The 19,091-nt window shown below is 42.0% G+C and overlaps 1 protein-coding gene across 1 annotated transcript in view; it reads left to right on the top strand.

Annotated features, from left to right (window-relative positions):
• Nucleotides 1–19,091, top strand: part of ARL3 (ADP ribosylation factor like GTPase 3) — a 528,266-nt gene that overhangs the window by 111,218 nt on the left and 397,957 nt on the right. Inside the window, exon 3 of the mRNA XM_044056550.1 lies at nt 3,825–3,941. Within this exon, the coding sequence (XP_043912485.1) occupies nt 3,825–3,941 (117 nt within the window). The remainder of the gene's footprint in view (nt 1–3,824; nt 3,942–19,091) is intronic.

Here is a 19,091-nt window from a genome sequence, read left to right as displayed (position 1 = left end):
TTCAAAATGCTGACTTTGCAACAGCTTCTGCACATGCTGGGCAAGAATGCTTGGCTGGTGACATTAGACCTAAAAGAGGCATACCTGCATGTCCCAGTAAGGCAATCGTGCAGAAGATACCTCAGATTCACGGCTGGCTTAATGCATTACCAGTTCTCTGCACTGCCCTTTGGCTTTGGGTCTTTACAAAGTGCCTGGCACCAGTAATTATTTTTTGCAGACAAAGAGGTATACAAATATATCCTTACTTGGAAAACTATCTCATTCAAGCAGAGAACAAGGACATTCTTCTTCAACACCTGGCGTTTGTGAAAAGGCTTCTAACATGCCTAGGGTATACAATAAATGGAAATAAATCACAACTGGTACCCTCTCAAAAGATAACATTCCTGGGTGCAAGCCTGAATACAACTGCCCAGATGGCTTACCTCACGCTAGACAAACAAAGGCAACTGACTACTTACTTCAAACTGATGGCAACAAAAACCCAGTTATCTGCAACACAAACTCTGCAGGCTTTGGGCTTCATGGCATCCTGCATCTACTGATTCCATATGCAAGACTGCATATGAGGAAACTTCAATGGTACCTAAAAAGTTTATGGAGTCAACATTGTCACAGTCTGGAAACAATGATTCCTCTCATTCCCTGCTTACAACAGGAGTTTCTATGGTGGGCAAAGGCATGTCACCAAAACATGGGACAGGACTTCACTCTACCCCCTGCCAGCCAAACCTTAACAGAGTCATCAGATTATGCCTGGGGGGGCCCACATGGCGAGAAGATGCATTCAGGGCATATGGACCCCAAAACAAATGCATCAACATATCGACCAAAAAGAGATGCTAGCTGTTAAAAATGCCCTGACAGCCTTCAAGGACTTACTTCATCCAGGACAACTACTGATAAAGACGGACAACACCACAGTTATGTGGTATATAAACAAGCAGGGGGGCACACACTCATATCCCCTTTGCAGATTAGCCATGGCACTGTGGGACACAGCTTTGACTTTACCAGATACATCTTCAAGCTCAATTCCTGCTAGGAAAACAAAATATTCTGGCAGATGATTTAAGCAGAAACCTTATAGACCTTCACTAGTGGAAACTAGATCCACAAGTCTTCAACATGATAAAGAAATGGGAGAGCCCGGACATAGATCTATTTGCCTCTCCTCAAAATTATCAGTTGAAAAGATTCTGCACAAGGACTTATCACAGACAAGCATGGAAAGTGAACGCTGTATCCTTCAGTTGGAAAAATCTATCAGTTTACGCCTTTCCTCCTCTGCCTCTTCTTCCCAGGGTCCTACAAAAAGTTAGACAAGAGAAACCAAAGATGATACTAATTGCCCCGGACTGGCCCCACCAATACTGGTACCCAATCCTAAGGAACTTGTCTCAATACCCAGCTTGGATCTTACCTCAACTACTGTCCCTGCAAAACTATCTGATCCTGCACAATCAACTCCAGACACTGAACTTGGCAGCATGGCTGATCATGTAGTTATACAAACAACACCACTCAGTAAAGCTGTGATGGATGTCATTTTTGGAAGCCAGAAGACCTAGTACTAGAAAATCTTATGCTGATCAATGGAAGAGATTCTGTGCTTGGAATCAAGTGCAAAGAAGTGATAGAGCAGAACCAAATATTCCTCAGATATTACAATACTTAACTGAGATGCTTGACAAAGGCCTATCATTCTCATCAATTAAAATCCATGACTCTGCCATTTCGGCTCATTACAATACAGAGCCACCAATCTTCTCTCATCCTTTACTAAAGCAGTATCTTAGAGGAGCCAACAATTTAAGGCCTCCTAGAAGATCACCAATACCTGCATGGGACCTCAGTTATGTGTTGGAAAAGCTCACCCTGCCTCCTTTTGAACCAGCTGCTACTGCTGATATAAAGTTCTTATCATGGAAAACAGTTCTGCTACTAGCAATTACTTCAGCAAGAAGAGTCTCAGAGCTACAGGCCCTCATGGCTGTGGAGGCTTTTATCATATTTTACCCAGACAGGATCTCTCTGAGGACAAATTCTTCATTTATGCCTAAGGTGGTTTCCAGTGTGGCTCTTAACCAAACAATTCATCTGCCAACCTTTTATCCAAATCCACAGAACAAGGGGGAAATAATTCTGCATTTCTTGGACGTACACAGACAGGTAAGATTCTACTTGAGCAGGACTAAAGCTCTAAGAAAAACTGAGCAATTACTAGTGACATATGCTGCAGGATCAGAGGGAAAGGCTATTTCAAAGCAGACTATTTCAAAGTGGACAAGCCACTGCATTCGTTTCTGCTACTTACACCATGGCAAACCTGTGCCCAAGGGCATTAGGTCTTATTCCACCAGAGCTGCAGCTACTTCAGCAGCCTTTCTCAGAGGAGTACCAACCAAAGACATTCTGGAGGCTGCTACTTGGAGTTATGTTCACACCTTTACAAAGCATGATCATTTGCCTCTCTACTCTAAGTGCAGGGCAGGCTTTGCCACTGCAGTTCTGCAGGGCCTTATAGCCGCACCTAATGCTGCTTAGCTCCAGCCTCCCATCCATAGCTTTGGGATTCTACCCAAATGTAATGACTGCAACAGTGAAACATGAAGAACATAGTACAGTTGTGTACACTTACCATAAATGTAGATGTTCGAGTGTATTCACTGTTGCAGTCCAGGTTACCCGCCCGCCATCCCCCTTTCATTCTGGAGTTTATCTTTCCTTCTCTGCCTTCTACAGCCTACAGCCTATGTGGTGTATTTGCTTGTAGATGAGGGTAAAGTTTATATTGATGCATGTATATATATGTATATATATATATATATATATATATATATATATATATATATATATATATATATATATATATATATATATATATATATATGTATATATATATATATATATATATATATATATATATATATATATATATATATATATATATATATATATATATATATATATATGTATATTTATATGTATATATGGATATATATATATATATATATATATATATATATATATGTATATATATATATATATATATATATGTATATGTATATATATATATATATATATATATATATATATATGTATATGTGTATATGTATATATATATATATATATATATATATATATATATATATGTATATGTGTGTGTGTATATATGTATGGGTGTGTGTGTATATAGATAAATATGTATGTGTGTGTGTATATATATATATATATATATATATATATATATATATATATATATATATATATATATATATATATGTTTTTGCTACCTTTTTGGAGGCACCTGACATCTGGGGCAAGAAAAACTAAAGAAAATGGTGTCTGCTGCTTATTTTATACCCCTGATGACCTGATGTCATGGAAGAGGAGACAGCAACCGACGCAGGAACCAAGACTTTGGAATTCAGGCCGACTGAGGGCAACCTGCCAGCAGATTACCCAAATGTAATGACTGCAACAGTGAATACACTCGAACATCTACATTTATGGTAAGTGTACACAACTGTACTTTTTGCTGCGTGGTATTGACTTTTTAGAGGGGACTGCCTTATTCCAATTTAAGATTAGTATTATTAATGTAGAATTTCTGGGTAGATGACTGTTTAGCCCATGAAATGTTCATGACTGTACCCGTTCTGGTCTGTTTTCACAGACTATTTCGTATTTTACACAGCTGTTGCCTCATGACCTCTTCCCCTTCACCACCACATGTGAATCACAGTCACTTGAATTTTTGAAGCCTACTTCTACATTTCACTCTACATGTTATAGTTTTTGTTTTTGTGCTTTTTTAGGGTTTCAACATTAAAAGTGTGCAGTCTCAAGGTTTTAAGTTAAATGTGTGGGATATTGGAGGACAGAGAAAAATCAGGCCATACTGGAGAAACTACTTTGAAAACACTGACGTTTTGGTGAGTGTTAAATTTTTTGCAGTTTACAACAAAAGTTGTCTGTACTGCTATTGTTAATATTATAACCTAGATGCATTAGTTGTTTGAGTGCATATGTCTTTGCTATTTGATAGTGGAAGTTTAAATAGAGCAATCTATGGATCAAGCCTTTAAAATGTTCACTCTTTGGTATTATAAAGACTAACCATCCAGCCAACACCATTTTTTTTTTAATTATACCATTCCATCTGCATTTTTTTTGTAGGTGTCTAACTACTGTACCTCTCCACTGTATATTACAACTTGCAAGAGAAGAGAATAATCCCATGGAGAATGCAGGAAATAACTTTCTGTTCAGGGAAGACACCTGCATCAGTGTTTTAAAAGTTAGAGTTCTCCTCACCAGTGCCAGTTGTCATCCAGGTTATTTTTTCAAGCGATTGGGTTATACCTGCATGGGAGTAACATCTGTTTCAGGCTGTTACCTTTTCCAACATCAATTAGCACATGCCCCATATAAAAGCAGCATTACCCTGCACAAGCTTCATTTTTAGGTTCGTTTTGAAATTTAAGTAGTGGACTACATTTTTTTCCATTTGAGGGGAGGTTTTTCACCTTCGCTTGGCCTGATTTTCTAGTCATTATGCATTAATAATATTTTATTATTTCTAATGTGTGTTTATGTGTGTACATGCATACATATTTTATTATTTGTTTGTTTATTTTACTTCTGTTCCCCAAATGGTGATAAAACTCCCTATCCAGTCAGTACCATTCATTACCCTAGCATCCTAAAATACTGGAGAAGGTAGGGAAGATTTAGCAATTCCTGTGGTAATCTGTTGGGGGTTAGATTTTTTTGAATGGTCCTACCACCCCCTTCCTAGTTTTTGTACGAGCATAATGCAGTGCCTGCTCTGCTGGCATTTGATTGCACACTTCCCTACAAATAGTCTGTCTGCTAGAAAGCAAGCACTTATTGACGAGCTTTGCTTCTCACATCCCCAGTGCAGGAGCTGCCATCTTGAACTGTCCTCAGGTAGTGTTCTTGCAACAAGACTTTGCAAACACCTTATCCCCCAGATAAGCAAGTCAGCATCAGCCACTAACCCCCATCCTTCTAAGGCCAGTTTTTGTTAAAGCTGGGATTCTGACAGGACTCTACTTATATGGGTTACAGTCATTTTAACACGTTATCATTTTTCATAATATTAAGTTGTAGTTGTTTTATCTATGGATTTGGTAGAGTTTTGTGTTTGGACGATGGTGTCATCCCATCGTTAGCCAGTGAATGAATGTTGTTTGGGGCACATATTCCTTAAGACTTCCACTTGATGGTGTTTTTCTCCAGAGGCTGTGGATGACTGATAATTGTAGGCATGCAGGTAAATTCCAAGTAACTGTAAAGATGAGGAGGCTAAAGGATAACTTCACCCAAAAAATGGGGGAAGAAAATCATCCCGTCTTTATCTTTTGTGTAGGATAAACTTACCTTTGTCGCTCCAAGATGATGCTGGTATGTAATTTGTTTATTATTCTTCAGAGTGGTTCAAGTGGGAGCTACCATGTCAATAGTTTTTGTTTTTGTGCTTTTTTAGGGTTTCTTCTTATTATTATTCTTTAGAGTGGTTCATGACTGTTTTACATTGAAGGCTTTTGTTTCCTGTTGGTAATTTTATGGGGATGGAATGATGTTCTTCAGAGTCAGTGTTGCAGTACTGATTCTTGGATCTTCCTGCCATATAGATGCCCACAACTGGCATGATTTCCAAAGTCTTTGCACCATCCCTACTCGACAGGTGTCGGCTGTCTGGATGTCAGGGTAACATCTTTAATTGTCTCGACTGTGCAAAATTTAGTGTGAAAACCTAAAACAGGCTTGAGGTGCTAGCCACCCATATGGAGTTTTCCTCTTCAATTTCTCCAGTGGCATTACAGTCCATTGTACTGCAGGTTCTCTACATACTCCAGTGCTGGCTAACATCATTCTGAAGAAGCAGAAAGACAGAAAAAGGACTCTGACGTTACCGAAAAAACATTGGCTCTAATCCATAAGTCAAGTTGATGACACATGTGAGGTATCTTTGCAGCCCTCTCGTCTGTCTACTCGGAGGCCTGAACCCTCTGGTGTGGCCTGTTGGGAGGCCACCATGATCTCTGTCCTGCCTACAAGCTTTACCACAGTGCACTAATCAGTCTGGCCTGATTTTTCAAATGGGATTGTGCCCAGGTGTCTGAGGTTCAGAAGAGGTATTACAAGCTTTTGCAAATGGACTGTCCTAAACCTTCTACTGTTCCTCCTGTTATGGCTGTCTTGTTGGTTGCCTTTTTTACATCTGACCCCTGATTCTCATCCCCCTGCTCCCAAAAAAACTGATGGGTTTTATAAGGTGCCTGATGATTGCAAATTCCTTTTATAAGTGCCCATCAGCTGACCCTTCTGTGGTATCTGTGGCATCTGACAAGCCATCAAGTTACTGCCTTCTCTGCCCAAAGCTAAAAAGGGTGGTAAATGGGCTCCTTATATGGTTATCCAGATTCCTGTAGCTCAGAAATCTCCTTTTCCTGACAAAACAGGTGGTGTCTGACCATTCCTGATGTTCATCGTGCATACAGCTGCAGTCATAACAGATGGGTCCTCCTGCCGTCAGGCGGGTCCTCGGTCGGCTGAATTCCAAAGTCTAGGTCCAGCGTCGGTTGTCGTCACTTCTTCCCTGACGTCAGTGTGACAGGGGTATAAAAGAACCAGCCGATGCCATTTTCTTCAGTCTTTCTTGCCGTGCGGTGCCCGAAGCAGAAGCAGTTTGCAAGTGCCGGTCGGCCAGCTCCTGAGATTACGAATATTTTTCAACCGAAGACTTCTAGAAAGCTAAGTACCCCGTTGGGGAAACTTTTCTTGCCTCAGACCGATGTCAGACAAAGTTAATAATTGCATTTCATGTGGGAAGCAAATACCGCATAAGGATTTCCATTCCCTCTGTATACCTTGCTTAGGCCCAGACCACGACGTCTCGGCCTGTCGTTTTTGTGCTACATTCAACAGACGCACTATTAAGCGTCGGGCGGAGTTTGCCCAACACTATTTTGGCAAAAAGTTTAATTACAACATGTCGTCGGATACTCCGACTCCAATTTTGAGTAAACGACGTAAAGATAAGGACCGACATACGAGGTCCGCGACTTCTACCGACACCACGCTAAAGCCGACTACATGTGCTCCGGTTCTCAGCGAGGTGCCTACGCAGCTCCTGACTACCCATGACACTTCATTAGCGGTGTCTTCTGTGCCCGAGGTCGCAGGCTCTTCGGCCCACACCCCGACTACAGAGACCGAAGTCAGTCTTGGCGGGGAAACTCAGAGTTCAGACAGGCCTGCCACCTCTCAAGGTGTCTTCAGGCCTTCTTCTTCTTTTTCCATTAAGGCTTACACTAAATCTAAAGCAGCCATGCATTCTAAAAGACGAGCTCCTCAAGGCCCCATGCCTAAAAAGCAGATGCTCAAAATGGCTGAGGATTTGATTACTCTTATCAGGGGTTCTCAACCCCCCCCCCCCCCCCCGGACAAAAGGCCCAGAGTGGAGGAAGAAGACCTTTCCTCGGACCAGGCCTCCATTATTTCAGAGCATTCTGAGGACCAGGAACATTCTTACTCCCCTTTCGAAGATTCTGATGCAGAGGAGTCCATTCCCTCTGTCTCCCCCCTGAGGATTACTCTTTTGGGGAAACCTTGCATACTTTGAGGGAACACTTCCACTGGGAAGGCCAAGAGTACTCAGACTCCAAGAAAAGGCTCAGGGATTTCCTCTTGCTCCCTCAGCACAGGCCTCTGGCTATACCTCCTGTCTTAGACATATTAGATGATGTGTATTCAGAGGCCAGCCTTAACCCAGATTCTTTACCTCCAGCTCCAGTCAAGCCTGACCGGTATTACCGGGTGCCTGATTCACACCAATTCCTATACAAAAGCCATGCGGCTGACCCAGAAACTATTTCACAGGGTCCCAAGGGAATTAAGGCCTCCACTGCCAAAAATCCATTACCTTCAGAGAGAGATTCCAGAGCTTTAGAAAGGTGGGGGAAAAAGGTATACACCTCGGCCACTTTAACCATGAGGGCATTGTCAGTTCCATATGTTAAAGTATCAACAGTTTTTGTTATCTCAGTTGAAAAGCAAAATGTCACAACCTGAACAACCAGACTTGAAGGAGTTGCAGGATTTGTTGCATAGTGCAGAGTAAGTGGGTAAACATACTTTGCAATGTGGTTTTGATGCTTTAGAGGCCTCTTGTAGAGCTGCTGTTACAGGATCAGTCATACGTAGACATGCTTGGCTCAAAGAGCAAACCTTACCAGATCATGTCAAAGCTAAATTACTAGATGCACCTCTTCAAAAAGATGTATTGTTTGGTGTTAAAGCTGAGGAGGTGTTAAAGAAAATGGAGGAAAAGGCAAAATCAATGCAAACAGTGAAAGATTTCCTTCAGGTACAACCGCCACGTTTCAGTAGAAATTGGCCTTCAAAAAATTGGTCCTTTCCAGCCACAGACAGACCTCAAAGAGGTAGATACAGGCACCCGAGAGGTAGAGGGCAATCTCAAGGATCATTTTAGAGGCAGACAATGGCAAACACCTACACCAAGAGGGGGTGAGGATAGTTTACAGCCATTCAGAAAGCAGACCCAATGACTTCCCCTTTGCATGCCAAGCAAGGCTCAAATGGCAGCACCTTTAGGCGGAAAACTGACATTATTTTCGAAAAATTGCCATATTGTCACAAAAGACAAATGGATCCTGGACATTATAGACAGAGATTCATTTAGATTCATAGATTCATAGATTAGTACTAAGCTAACTGCCCTTGCGGGCCATTGTAAGCCTAGCCAATTATCCCTTGTGAGACTCAAACCTTGTACCTTGTGTTTGTAAGGCAAACACCTTACCCATTCAGATTCCACTTTCACACCCTTCCAAAAATGAGAGGCATGCCAAACCTGCCACACAATCAAAGGGCAGAGGCACAAAAACAAATTTCAGATCTCATGGACATGAAAGCTATTCAAGAGGTACCTGCACAAGAACAGGGTCAAGGTTTTTATTCCAGACTATTCCTGGTACCAAGGAAGGGCAAAGATTGGAGACCTATTTTGGACCTATCCATCCTAAACACATATTTACTCGTACCAAAGTTCAAGATGCTCACATTACAGCAGCTTATTCCCATGCTGGGCAAGGAGTCTTGGCTGGTGACATTGGACCTCAAGGAGGCATACCTGCATGTCCCAATCAGACAAGATTGCAGAAGATACCTCAGATTTCTTGCAGGTTCATCCCATTATCAATTTTCTGCATTGCCCTTTGGCTTATCTACTGCGCCCAGAGTGTTCACGAAATGCCTGGCATCAGTAATTGCCTTCTGCAGACTTCAAGGGATACAAATATACCCATATCTGGACGACTGCCTGATCCAAGCAGACAGCAAACACACTCTTCTGAAACACCTGGCGTTTGTAATAATGTTAAACTCTGGGATACACAGTCAACAAAAAGAAGTCAAGACTAATACCCTCTCAAACAATAATTTTCCTGGGTGCCAGCTTGGATACAAACACCCAGATGGCCTACCTCACGCCAGAGAAACAAGGGCAGTTAACTCAATACTTCAGAAAACTGGCAACCTTCACCAGGCTGACTGAAAGGAAAATCCTGCAGGCTCTGGGATTCATGGCATCTTGCATCCTGCTAATCCCATGTGCAAAGCTGCATATGAGGAAACTTAATGGTACCTAAAAAACTTATGGTCTCAATACAGCCACAGTTTGGAAACAATCATACCACTGATTCCATGTCTTCAAAAGGAATTTCTGTGGTGGGCTCAAGCATGACAAAGAAACATAGGTCTCCCATTCTGCAAGCCTCAAGCAAATCAAGTCATCACAACAGATGCCTCGGACTACGCCTGGGGGGCGCACATGACAGATAGGTGCATTCAGGGCAAATGGTCACAAAAAGAAAAGCACCTACACATCTATCAAAAGGAAATGCTAGCAGTAATAAATGCTATTATGGCTTTCAAAGACCTACTGCATCCAGGGCAGCTATTGATAAGAACAGACAACACCACAGTGATGTGGTACAAAAACAAACAGGGAGGAACTCATTCATATCCCCTGTGCAGACTAGCCATGTCCCTTTGGAACACGGCTCTGGAATTGCAAATCCAACTTCAAGCACAATTCCTGCCAGGGAAGAAAAACACACTGGCAGACAACCTGAGCAGAAATATGACAGATCCACACGAATGGAAGTTGCATCCTCAGGTTTTTACAATGATAATTCAAGCATGGGGAAGGGCAGACATAGATCTCTTTGCCACCCACAGAAATTACCAAATTACAAACTGACAAAATTCTGCTCAAGGACCTTTCATCCACAGGCCTGGAAAGTGGACGCACTCTCTTTCAGTTGGACAACAATGACGGTTTATGCCTTTCCACCTCTTCCACTGCTGGCCAAAGTTCTATTAAAAGCCAGAGCAGACAGACCAAAGATGATTCTCATTGCTCCAGACTGGCCAAGACAACACTGGTACCCACTCCTGAGGAGCCTGACGCATTCCCCACCATGGATCCTGCCTCTAATGCCTCTTCTACTGACTCAGCAGAATTTCAAAACTCTTCACAGTCAGCTGAAAACACTCAATCTAGCCGCATGGAGGATTCCTTAAATTCACAGCAGGCCCTACTCTCCAAGGAGGTGCAGGATGTCATTTTGGAGGCCAGAAGGCCTTCTACTAGAAAAGCCTACTCCGCAAAATGGAAACGGTTTTGTGTCTGGAATCAGAAAAAGGGTCAGAATCCTGGAATACTGAATTTACCTCAAATACTACAGTACCTAGCCGAGCTGCTAAGCGGTGGACTTTCATTCTCCTCCATCAAAATCCATGCCTTAGCCATTTCTGCAGAGTACAACACTGATCCTCCTTTATTCTCTCACCCTCTCTTAAGACAGTTCCCCAGAGGGGCTAAGAATATAAAACCCCCAAGGAAGCAACCTGCTTGGGACCTCAATTTCATTCTAGAAAAACTAACCCTGCCTCCTTTTGAGCCACCTGCTTCAACAGATCTGCAATATTTGTCATGGAAAACAGCCTTCCTTCTAGCTATCACCTCAGCACACAGGGTTTCGGAACTACAAGCCCTCATGGCTGTGCAGCCTTTCATCATTTTCCATCAGGACAGAGTTTCCTTACGAACCAATCCTTCATTTATGCCAAAGGTAGTATCCAGGGTAGCCTTGAATGAGGCTATCTACTTACCTACGTTTTACCCTAATCCACAAAACAAAGGGGAGAGGCTACTACATTCCTTGGATATTCACAGACAGCTCCGTTATTATTTGGACAGAACAAAGCTTTCAGAAAATCAGAGCAACTCTTTGTGTCCTATGCTACAGGTGCTCAAGGAAACCTATTTCCAAACAGACAATCTCAAAATGGATAGCCCACTGCATACGCTTTTGTTACTATTTTCATGGTAAAACTGTACCTACAGGCATCAGATCTCACTACACAAGGGCCACAGCTACCTCTGCTGCTTTCCTCAGGGGGGTTCCTACGAAAGATATTTTGGAAGCAGCCACTTGGAGTTCTGTACATACTTTCTCCAAGCACTATCACCTACCATTATACTCCAAAACTAGAGCGGGCTTTACCACTGCAGTCTTGCAGGGCATCCTGGCTCCACCTAGTTCCACTTGGTGCCTACCACCCCTTTATTAGCTTTGGGATTCTACCCATCTGTTATGACTGCAGCACGATGAACATAGTACAGTTTTGTACCTACCATAAATGTAGATGTTCGAGTGCTAATACAGCTGCAGTCCAGGTTTCCCTCCCTCCTTCCCCTCTTGGGACAGGCCTAATGGCTAACACCTCCTCATACAACCTCATTGGGGTATTCTTTTATGGTGTATTTGCTTGCAACTACTGTTTTTTGATTATATTGCATTTGCTTTACTACATAATTTTATGTTTTGCCTTCCTTCTGGGGGTACCTGACATCTGGGGCAAGAAAAACTGAAGAAAATGGCGTTGGCTGGTTCTTTTATACCCCTGTCGCACAGACGTCAGGGAAGAAGCGACGACAACCGACGCCGGACCTAGACTTTGGAATTCGGCCGACCGAGGACCCACCTGACGGCAGGAGAACCCATCTGTTATGACTGCAGCTGTATTAGCACTCGAACATCTACATTTATGGTAGGTACAAAACTGTACTTTTCTCTTCATCTTTCCCTCTCTCTTCTTGTTTGGTTAAAGACTAATCAAGATTCCTGGATTCTTTCCATCATTCGCCAGTGGGTATTACATGGCCTGTAAATCTCTTCCCCTTTTCATGGGCATTCCTCAGCCCCCCCTCAGGAACAATTTTTTCAGAGGTGCTTCATGATCTCTTGACTCTGAGAACTATTCAGGAAGTTCCATTTTTTCAAAGGAGGAATGGATTTTATGTTCTTGGTGTCCAGGAAAGCAGGCACTTAGAGACCCATTCTGGATCTCTGTCACCTAAACACTTTTTCCGAAGGACTCTTCCTTTTTAGATGTTGCCCCTTCAGACTTTGTTTCCTCTGCTGCTTCTTCAGGCTTTTCTAGTTTCTCTGGATCTCAAGGATGCTCATCTTTCTTTCCGTATTCATCCCCCTTTCAGGAAGTTTTTACATTTCTGTTACTTCCTGGCATTTTCAGTTTTCTGCTTTGCCCTTTGGCCTCTCTACTCCCCAAAGCATATTCATCAAATGCCTCGCTGCTGTGGTTGCTTTTTGCACGCTAAGGGGGTTACAACTTTTTACCTACTTAGATGACCTACCTTTTCAGGCATCCTCTCCAGAGATTCTACTGCAGCATCTTCATTTTGACATTACTCTCCTGCAAAGCCTTTTGGTTCACTATACATTTCAAAAAGTCCTGCCTGACTCCTTCACAGGATCATGTGTTTCTGGGATGCAGGATCCAGACTGTTCCAATGCTGTCATCCTTCCCTTCTCCCAAGGCCTTAACTCTCATTGCCTTCTTTCAATCCCTTCTGCCTCTGGCCTCAGTTACAGCCATTGAATTTCTAAGAGCTCTGGGTTTCATGACCTCCACCATTACTATGATCCCTCTAGCCAAACTCCACATGCGAAAGCTTCAGTGGTTTGTAAAGTCAGTTTGACTTCAGCTTTCTCATCCTCTAGATGTCATAGTTCCTCTTCTTCCATGCCTCAAGCTGGAGATTCAGTGGTCTATTCAGCAGTTAACACTCAATCCAGGGCTTGCTTTTCAACCTCCAATCCCCTCTCAGGAGCTGTTCACAGACACTTTAGACGTGGGATGGGGCTTCTTTCTCTCTAAAAGTGCAGGGCCTCTGATCACTTCAAAAGAAAGACCACATCAGTGTCAAAGAAATGAGAGCTCTTCTGTTGGTTCTTCAAGTACAGGGGCCCCTCAAGGTACTGACGGACAATACCACAGTTATGTAGTATGTCAACAAGCAAGGGGGACAAAATCTCATCTTCTGTGCAGGTTAGCACTTCAGGTTTGGGGAGCTAGCTATCCAGTATCAAGTGACATTTCAGGCAGTTTACATTACCTCAGGTCTGAACAGTGTTGCAGTCTCTCTGAATAGGTCCATATCATGGATGCTTCACAGGAATGTGTTTCTGGAAATTGGCCACCAGTAAGGTACACCTCATGTAGATCTGTTTGCCTCCCCTATGAACAGACAACTTCCTCTTTTTTATGCTAGAGCCCCATGTCCTGTGGTCTGGAAGGTGGACACCCTCTCTTTTTCTTGGAAGGAGATGTTTCTTTATGCCTTCCCTCCACTTCCTTTCATTCTAGATGTCCTGTTCAAGATAAAACAGGATTCTCCCAAAATATTGGTGGTGACTCCATTTTGGCACAGACAGCACTGGCTCCCCTCTTCTGCATTTAGCCAAGGGCACTCACACAAGACAAGGTATTTGTCATCCATCCCCACCTGACCACTGTTCAACTGACACTGTGGGTGATAAGATTTTGATTCCATATAAGCACCTTTTTTTCTGAGGACGTGCTTAGGGTCCTGCAGTAGGCCAGGAAACTCACTGCTAGGAAATCCTACTTATCCAAATGGAAGAAGTTTTCTATTTGGTGTCTTTCTCGTAACTTGGATCCATTTTCTGTGGATGTTCCTTTGTTTCTCTCTCAGCTGTGGGAATTGCTCAATGCAGTGTTGGCCTATTTTTCTGTTAAGGCCCACTTGTCAGCTATTTCTGCTTGTCTGCCTCTAGCACCACCTTTAGCCTTTAGATTTGAGGTTAAACAATTTCTTAAATGTATCCTTCATATTTAACATCCCAGGAAGCCTGCCCTCTTTCCTGGGACCTTTTAATTTTGTTTTGGAGAAATTGACTCTGCTTCCTTTTGAGCCTGCGACTTCATCTTCCTTGCAGCATTGCTCTTGGAAGACTGTTCTTTTGTTAGCCTTTATTTCTGCCAGATAGGTGTCTGAGCTTCAAGCCCTTATGGTTATTTCCCCTTTTTGAGTTTTCCATAAGGACAGGGTGTCTGTTCAGACTAATCCTTCTTTTATGCCCAAAGTGGTGAATGGGTTGTCCCTTTAATCAGTGTAGTCATTTGCCACTTGTTTCCCTTTTCCACAATCTGCTAGTGCGAAGTTTTGGCACACTTTGGATGTACATAGACAACTGAAATTTTATTTGGATAAGACCAAAGTTTTTTGCAAGTCTGATCAGCTTTTTGTTTCCTTTCATCTTTGGGATTGTCTGTTTCCAGGCAAACTATTTCTTGGATATCTAAAGCAGTTTATTTTTGTTTTCTTTTCATGGCAAGAGCCTTCCTTCATTCTTTGACTAAGGCTTATTTTCTTAGGGCTGTGGCTTCTTCTGTTGCTTTTTTCAAGGCTTTAGATACTAACTCTATTCTTGAGGCCGCTGCCTGGTGTTCTGTGCATACTTTTACCACACACTGTAAGTTAGATGTGATATACAGGGTTAGAGCTGGTTTTGCTAGGACCCTGCTTCATGGGTTCATAGAGGCCTCTGGTGGTCCTTCCTCCTCCCTCTGTTTTTCATGAGCTTTTGCACTCTCCCTATTGCAAGGAATACAGCAACAGTGAAATGGAAGGACATAGTACAGTTGTGTAAAATCTTACCATAACAATAGATGTCCTTCTCTTCATTGTTGCAGTATTCACTCTTTCCCTCCTCCCCCTGGTTCTTTTCCCTTCTGGATGTGCCTGGTATCTCTCTAATCCTTGGACTGGTGTTCATACTGGGGCTGTCGGCTCTGAGGATGGTTTGTCCGGACTTCACATTTATTCCCTATGCTGTATGTAGGGAGCATATGTGTGACATGCAGTGTATTTTTAGCAACCTAAAGGCTTTGTTATACTGGCCTGATGTTGGGTCACCCTTGGCAAGGGAATTCCTATTGTAAGGAATAATGCAACAGTGAGGGAAAGGACATCTACTGCTATGGTAAGTTTGGTAAATAGGGCTAACCCTCTTAGCTTACTATATTCTAGGTCAAAACAATACCTTGGCAGATTTTCTAAGTAGTGATCTTCTAGACACTAACAAATGGATGCCGAAAAAAGAGGTGTTCCTGGACCTAACTCTGCAGTGGGAGGGGTCCTGTCAATAGACCTGTTCACCACAACAAACAACTACAGAAGTTCTGCTCCAGAAGTTGACAAATATGGACTTGGGAAAAGAGATGCTTTCTCTTTCACATGGACAAACTGGTTCCTGTATGCATTCCTGCCCTTGTCTCTGTCCACCATGAATTTTGTCAGTACTCTGGGATCAGGGACATCATGGTCCTAGTGACCCCCTTTTGGCTGAGGCAATGCTGGTTCTCCCTCCTCCTGAGACTTAGCAAGGAGAAATTCCACACCCTACTGTATGAAGTAGATCTCCTCAGCCAAGTCGAGATATCTTGTGTTCATCATCACCTAGCCACCCTCTGGTTAACAGTCTGGAAGATTGGGTTTTGACAAGGAATGCCACATATCCCAAAGGCATGCTTTTCATGCTAGAGGAAGCAAGGACACCCAATACCAGGAAATCATACATAGCAAAATGAAAACTATTTTCTACCTGGTGTCACAGCAAGAATACAACCCTTCTCAGGCAGTCATTAACTCAGTCTTGCAGTACCTGTCAGGCCTGTTTAGATAGGGACTCTTCTTCTCCAGTATTAAAAGTACATGAATCTACCATATCAACTTGCTTGCACAGTGCTTCACCTATCTTTTCGCACCCCCACGAAACCTAACCTAAAAGGGATTGCAAAGCTCCCACTGTACAGAAATTACAATGTTAATACAAAAAAATATATATACATACTAACCAACACATATGCAAAAGCTACATTTGTCTGTGAAAAACCTGAAAGTCTTTCAAGAATGAAAGTTTCAAAGGGAGGTTCAGTTAAGAACTGACACTACAGAAGATACACTAGACAGAAACTATCAAAGGGCCCTGTAAAGTGGTTTTCTATAGAAACCGCTTTAGGCAGTTAGAAAAATCTGAGTCTTTAAGGCACCATCTGTTAAGATTTAACTATAATAAAATAAACTTTAGTCATTGGGAGATTAAAATATAATTTATTAAAAGAAAAAACACACGTGTGGGAGACAGTACTCGGGACATTATCTAATTGAAATACTTCAAGTTTAGTAAAAATAGATTGGCAACTTATCTACATTTCTAGCTTAGTATGGAATACGTTTCTTTTTACCATGTGATTAAGAAAGAATGCTGCCTTCTAAAACAAGTGGAATTTCATTGTAACTCTTTACAATTCTTCATTTGATGCTGAGAAAGCATCACACCCGTATTATAAAACATTTTTATACTTTAAATATGTTGTCATACATTTTTCAAAACCTTTAAAAACTAACTCTGCATTTTCATTTGCTATTTTACTTATATTGACACAATACATAAATGACACAAAATTTGCATGTTAGTGATTTTGAAAAAGTAACAGTGGGTTAGATTTCGATACAATGAAGAATAAAACCAAAAGCACAATTAAAATAATAGCAATGTTGTTGTGTCTTTCGGCTTATCCCGGTTAGGGGTCGCCACAGCGGAACTCCGGTCCGCTAATGTTTGGTAGTGGATTTTTACATGCCGAGTTACCAGCCCTGACGCACAACCTTCAACGAAGGCACGCCCATTCTCGCATGCCTCCACACAGAAGATGCTCTAGCTGAGAATCGAACGGGACAACGTTTTGCTGTGAGGCGACAGCGCTACCGCAGCACCACTACCGTGGGTAACGAAAATAATAGCAATAAGCATAATAAATTTCAACAAGCTGCCTCCCCATCCTGTAAACAAATTGGTTAGGCAAGCCCATTGTGAACTATCTGCTTCTTCAGTATCTGACAGTTTATCCACTTTTGGATGATTTCCAAATGATTGCGTATTGCGTGCTCATTGTCTGGAATAAATTAACAACATTACTTGCGCACAAGTGCGTACATACCTCCCTTTGATGCAAGTACGAAATCAAATGCCATTTTATTTTTGAGTACTACTTCACACGTGGCACTCAGCTCTAAAGTAATCAAATTAACAGTTTTAAAAGCTGCATTGCTTAGCACTTCTAATAGCTTAGAGAGCTTTTTTTTAGCTCCCAAATAGATTTTTCTGCCCCATAAGCAGGTAATATACCAGCCCCAGAAAAAACATTATCACTAAGGTCCATATGTGAAAGTCCTTTAAAAGCTGGTTGGCCTAAATTATGATGATAAATCCGTGAAGCATAGACCTTTCCATTCAGATTTTTTACAGTCTGAGTAATCTTGTATGTTATGAATTTTACCATTGGTCAAGACATCTACATGTCAAATGGCTGGAAGAACTCTTTCAATATAACAACACCCGAACCAGTTTGCTGGCAGCCAGGGATATATTAGACTGCCACAAATGAAATAAGTCTTTCAGCATGACCAGGCCTTTCACTGCACTGTTACCATAATTTTTTGAGTAATATTGCATTTACTCTGTCTAATGTTCACAGTCCCATTTTTTACATAACGAGTATAACCCTTGACAGTCACTGAAAGTCCAAGTACAGAAGTCTTATTAAACAATATGACATTATGCCACAAAGCATTTTACCTAGTACCAGTGATAAAAAAGCTGTCCCCATATCAACTTTATTTACAGGTACTGGAAACGATGGATACCTCCATCATAGGCAGTAGGTATATGGGCACATACTAAACAGAGTCTTGGCATATGTATTTAGAGTGGCATGAAAGTTATTGAAACTTGGATGCCAGTCTCTTGATTTTTGTCTAGACTTTACTAGTAGTTTTATTTTTTTGTTAAGAAGTTGAACAGTACTTACAGTTTTTGCCAGGATCAGGAAATGCAGTAGCAGAACAAAAATAATTGCAGCCATCACAGCAACAATCGGACATGAGTGGTGAGCTGAGCGGGGTAGGAGTGGGTTTTCAAAAATATCCAGGCAAAATTTTTTTGCGATGAATAGCTCACTGCTGCACTCCAAACACCTCCATAAAGGTTGCTGTTGTAGTTTAGCTACCATGAGCGGCGTTTGGTCACCTGATTCAGGGAAAATGTCCCCTTTTGATGTTCAGGCAATATCCGTCGTTGGTTTTATTCCCAATCTCGGTTTTCCTCTGGTATGAGAGGAAACTGGTTTGTTATCAGACAATGCTGCAGATGGTAGGTGGAAGGGAATTGGTTGGCTTTTTTCATTTGGCACTGCTTTCTTGACATGGGAAATATGGATCCATGTTGGAGACCCTTTGAGTCTAATGGCTGTAGCTGTGACAAGGAGCACTAAGAATAGGCCTTTTCATTGAGGTTGGAGGGCATGTTGTCTATTGAAGGAACAAACAAGTACCCAGTCATCTTTACATTATGTGTTGCATCAGGATCAGGCTGGAGCTGGGGGAAGACTACCTGCGAATGAAGATGGTGTAGAACAGAAATAAGTTTACAATAAATATACATTGTCTTATCAACTAACTGCAGATCAAGATTTGTGGGTAAGGGTGTGGCTGCTATCCTTGTAGGGTGTCCCATAAGGATTTCATGAGGGGAGAACTTTTTATGTGCACTGATTGCACTGCAGATAGTAAGTAG

This window comes from Protopterus annectens, chromosome 14.part0 (assembly GCF_019279795.1).
Source record: "Protopterus annectens isolate FY-2018-M chromosome 14.part0, PAN1.0, whole genome shotgun sequence".
NCBI lineage: Eukaryota > Metazoa > Chordata > Ceratodontiformes > Protopteridae > Protopterus > Protopterus annectens.
The sequence above is the reverse complement of the archived record's forward strand: the minus strand, read 5'-3'. Positions and strand labels throughout refer to the sequence as shown.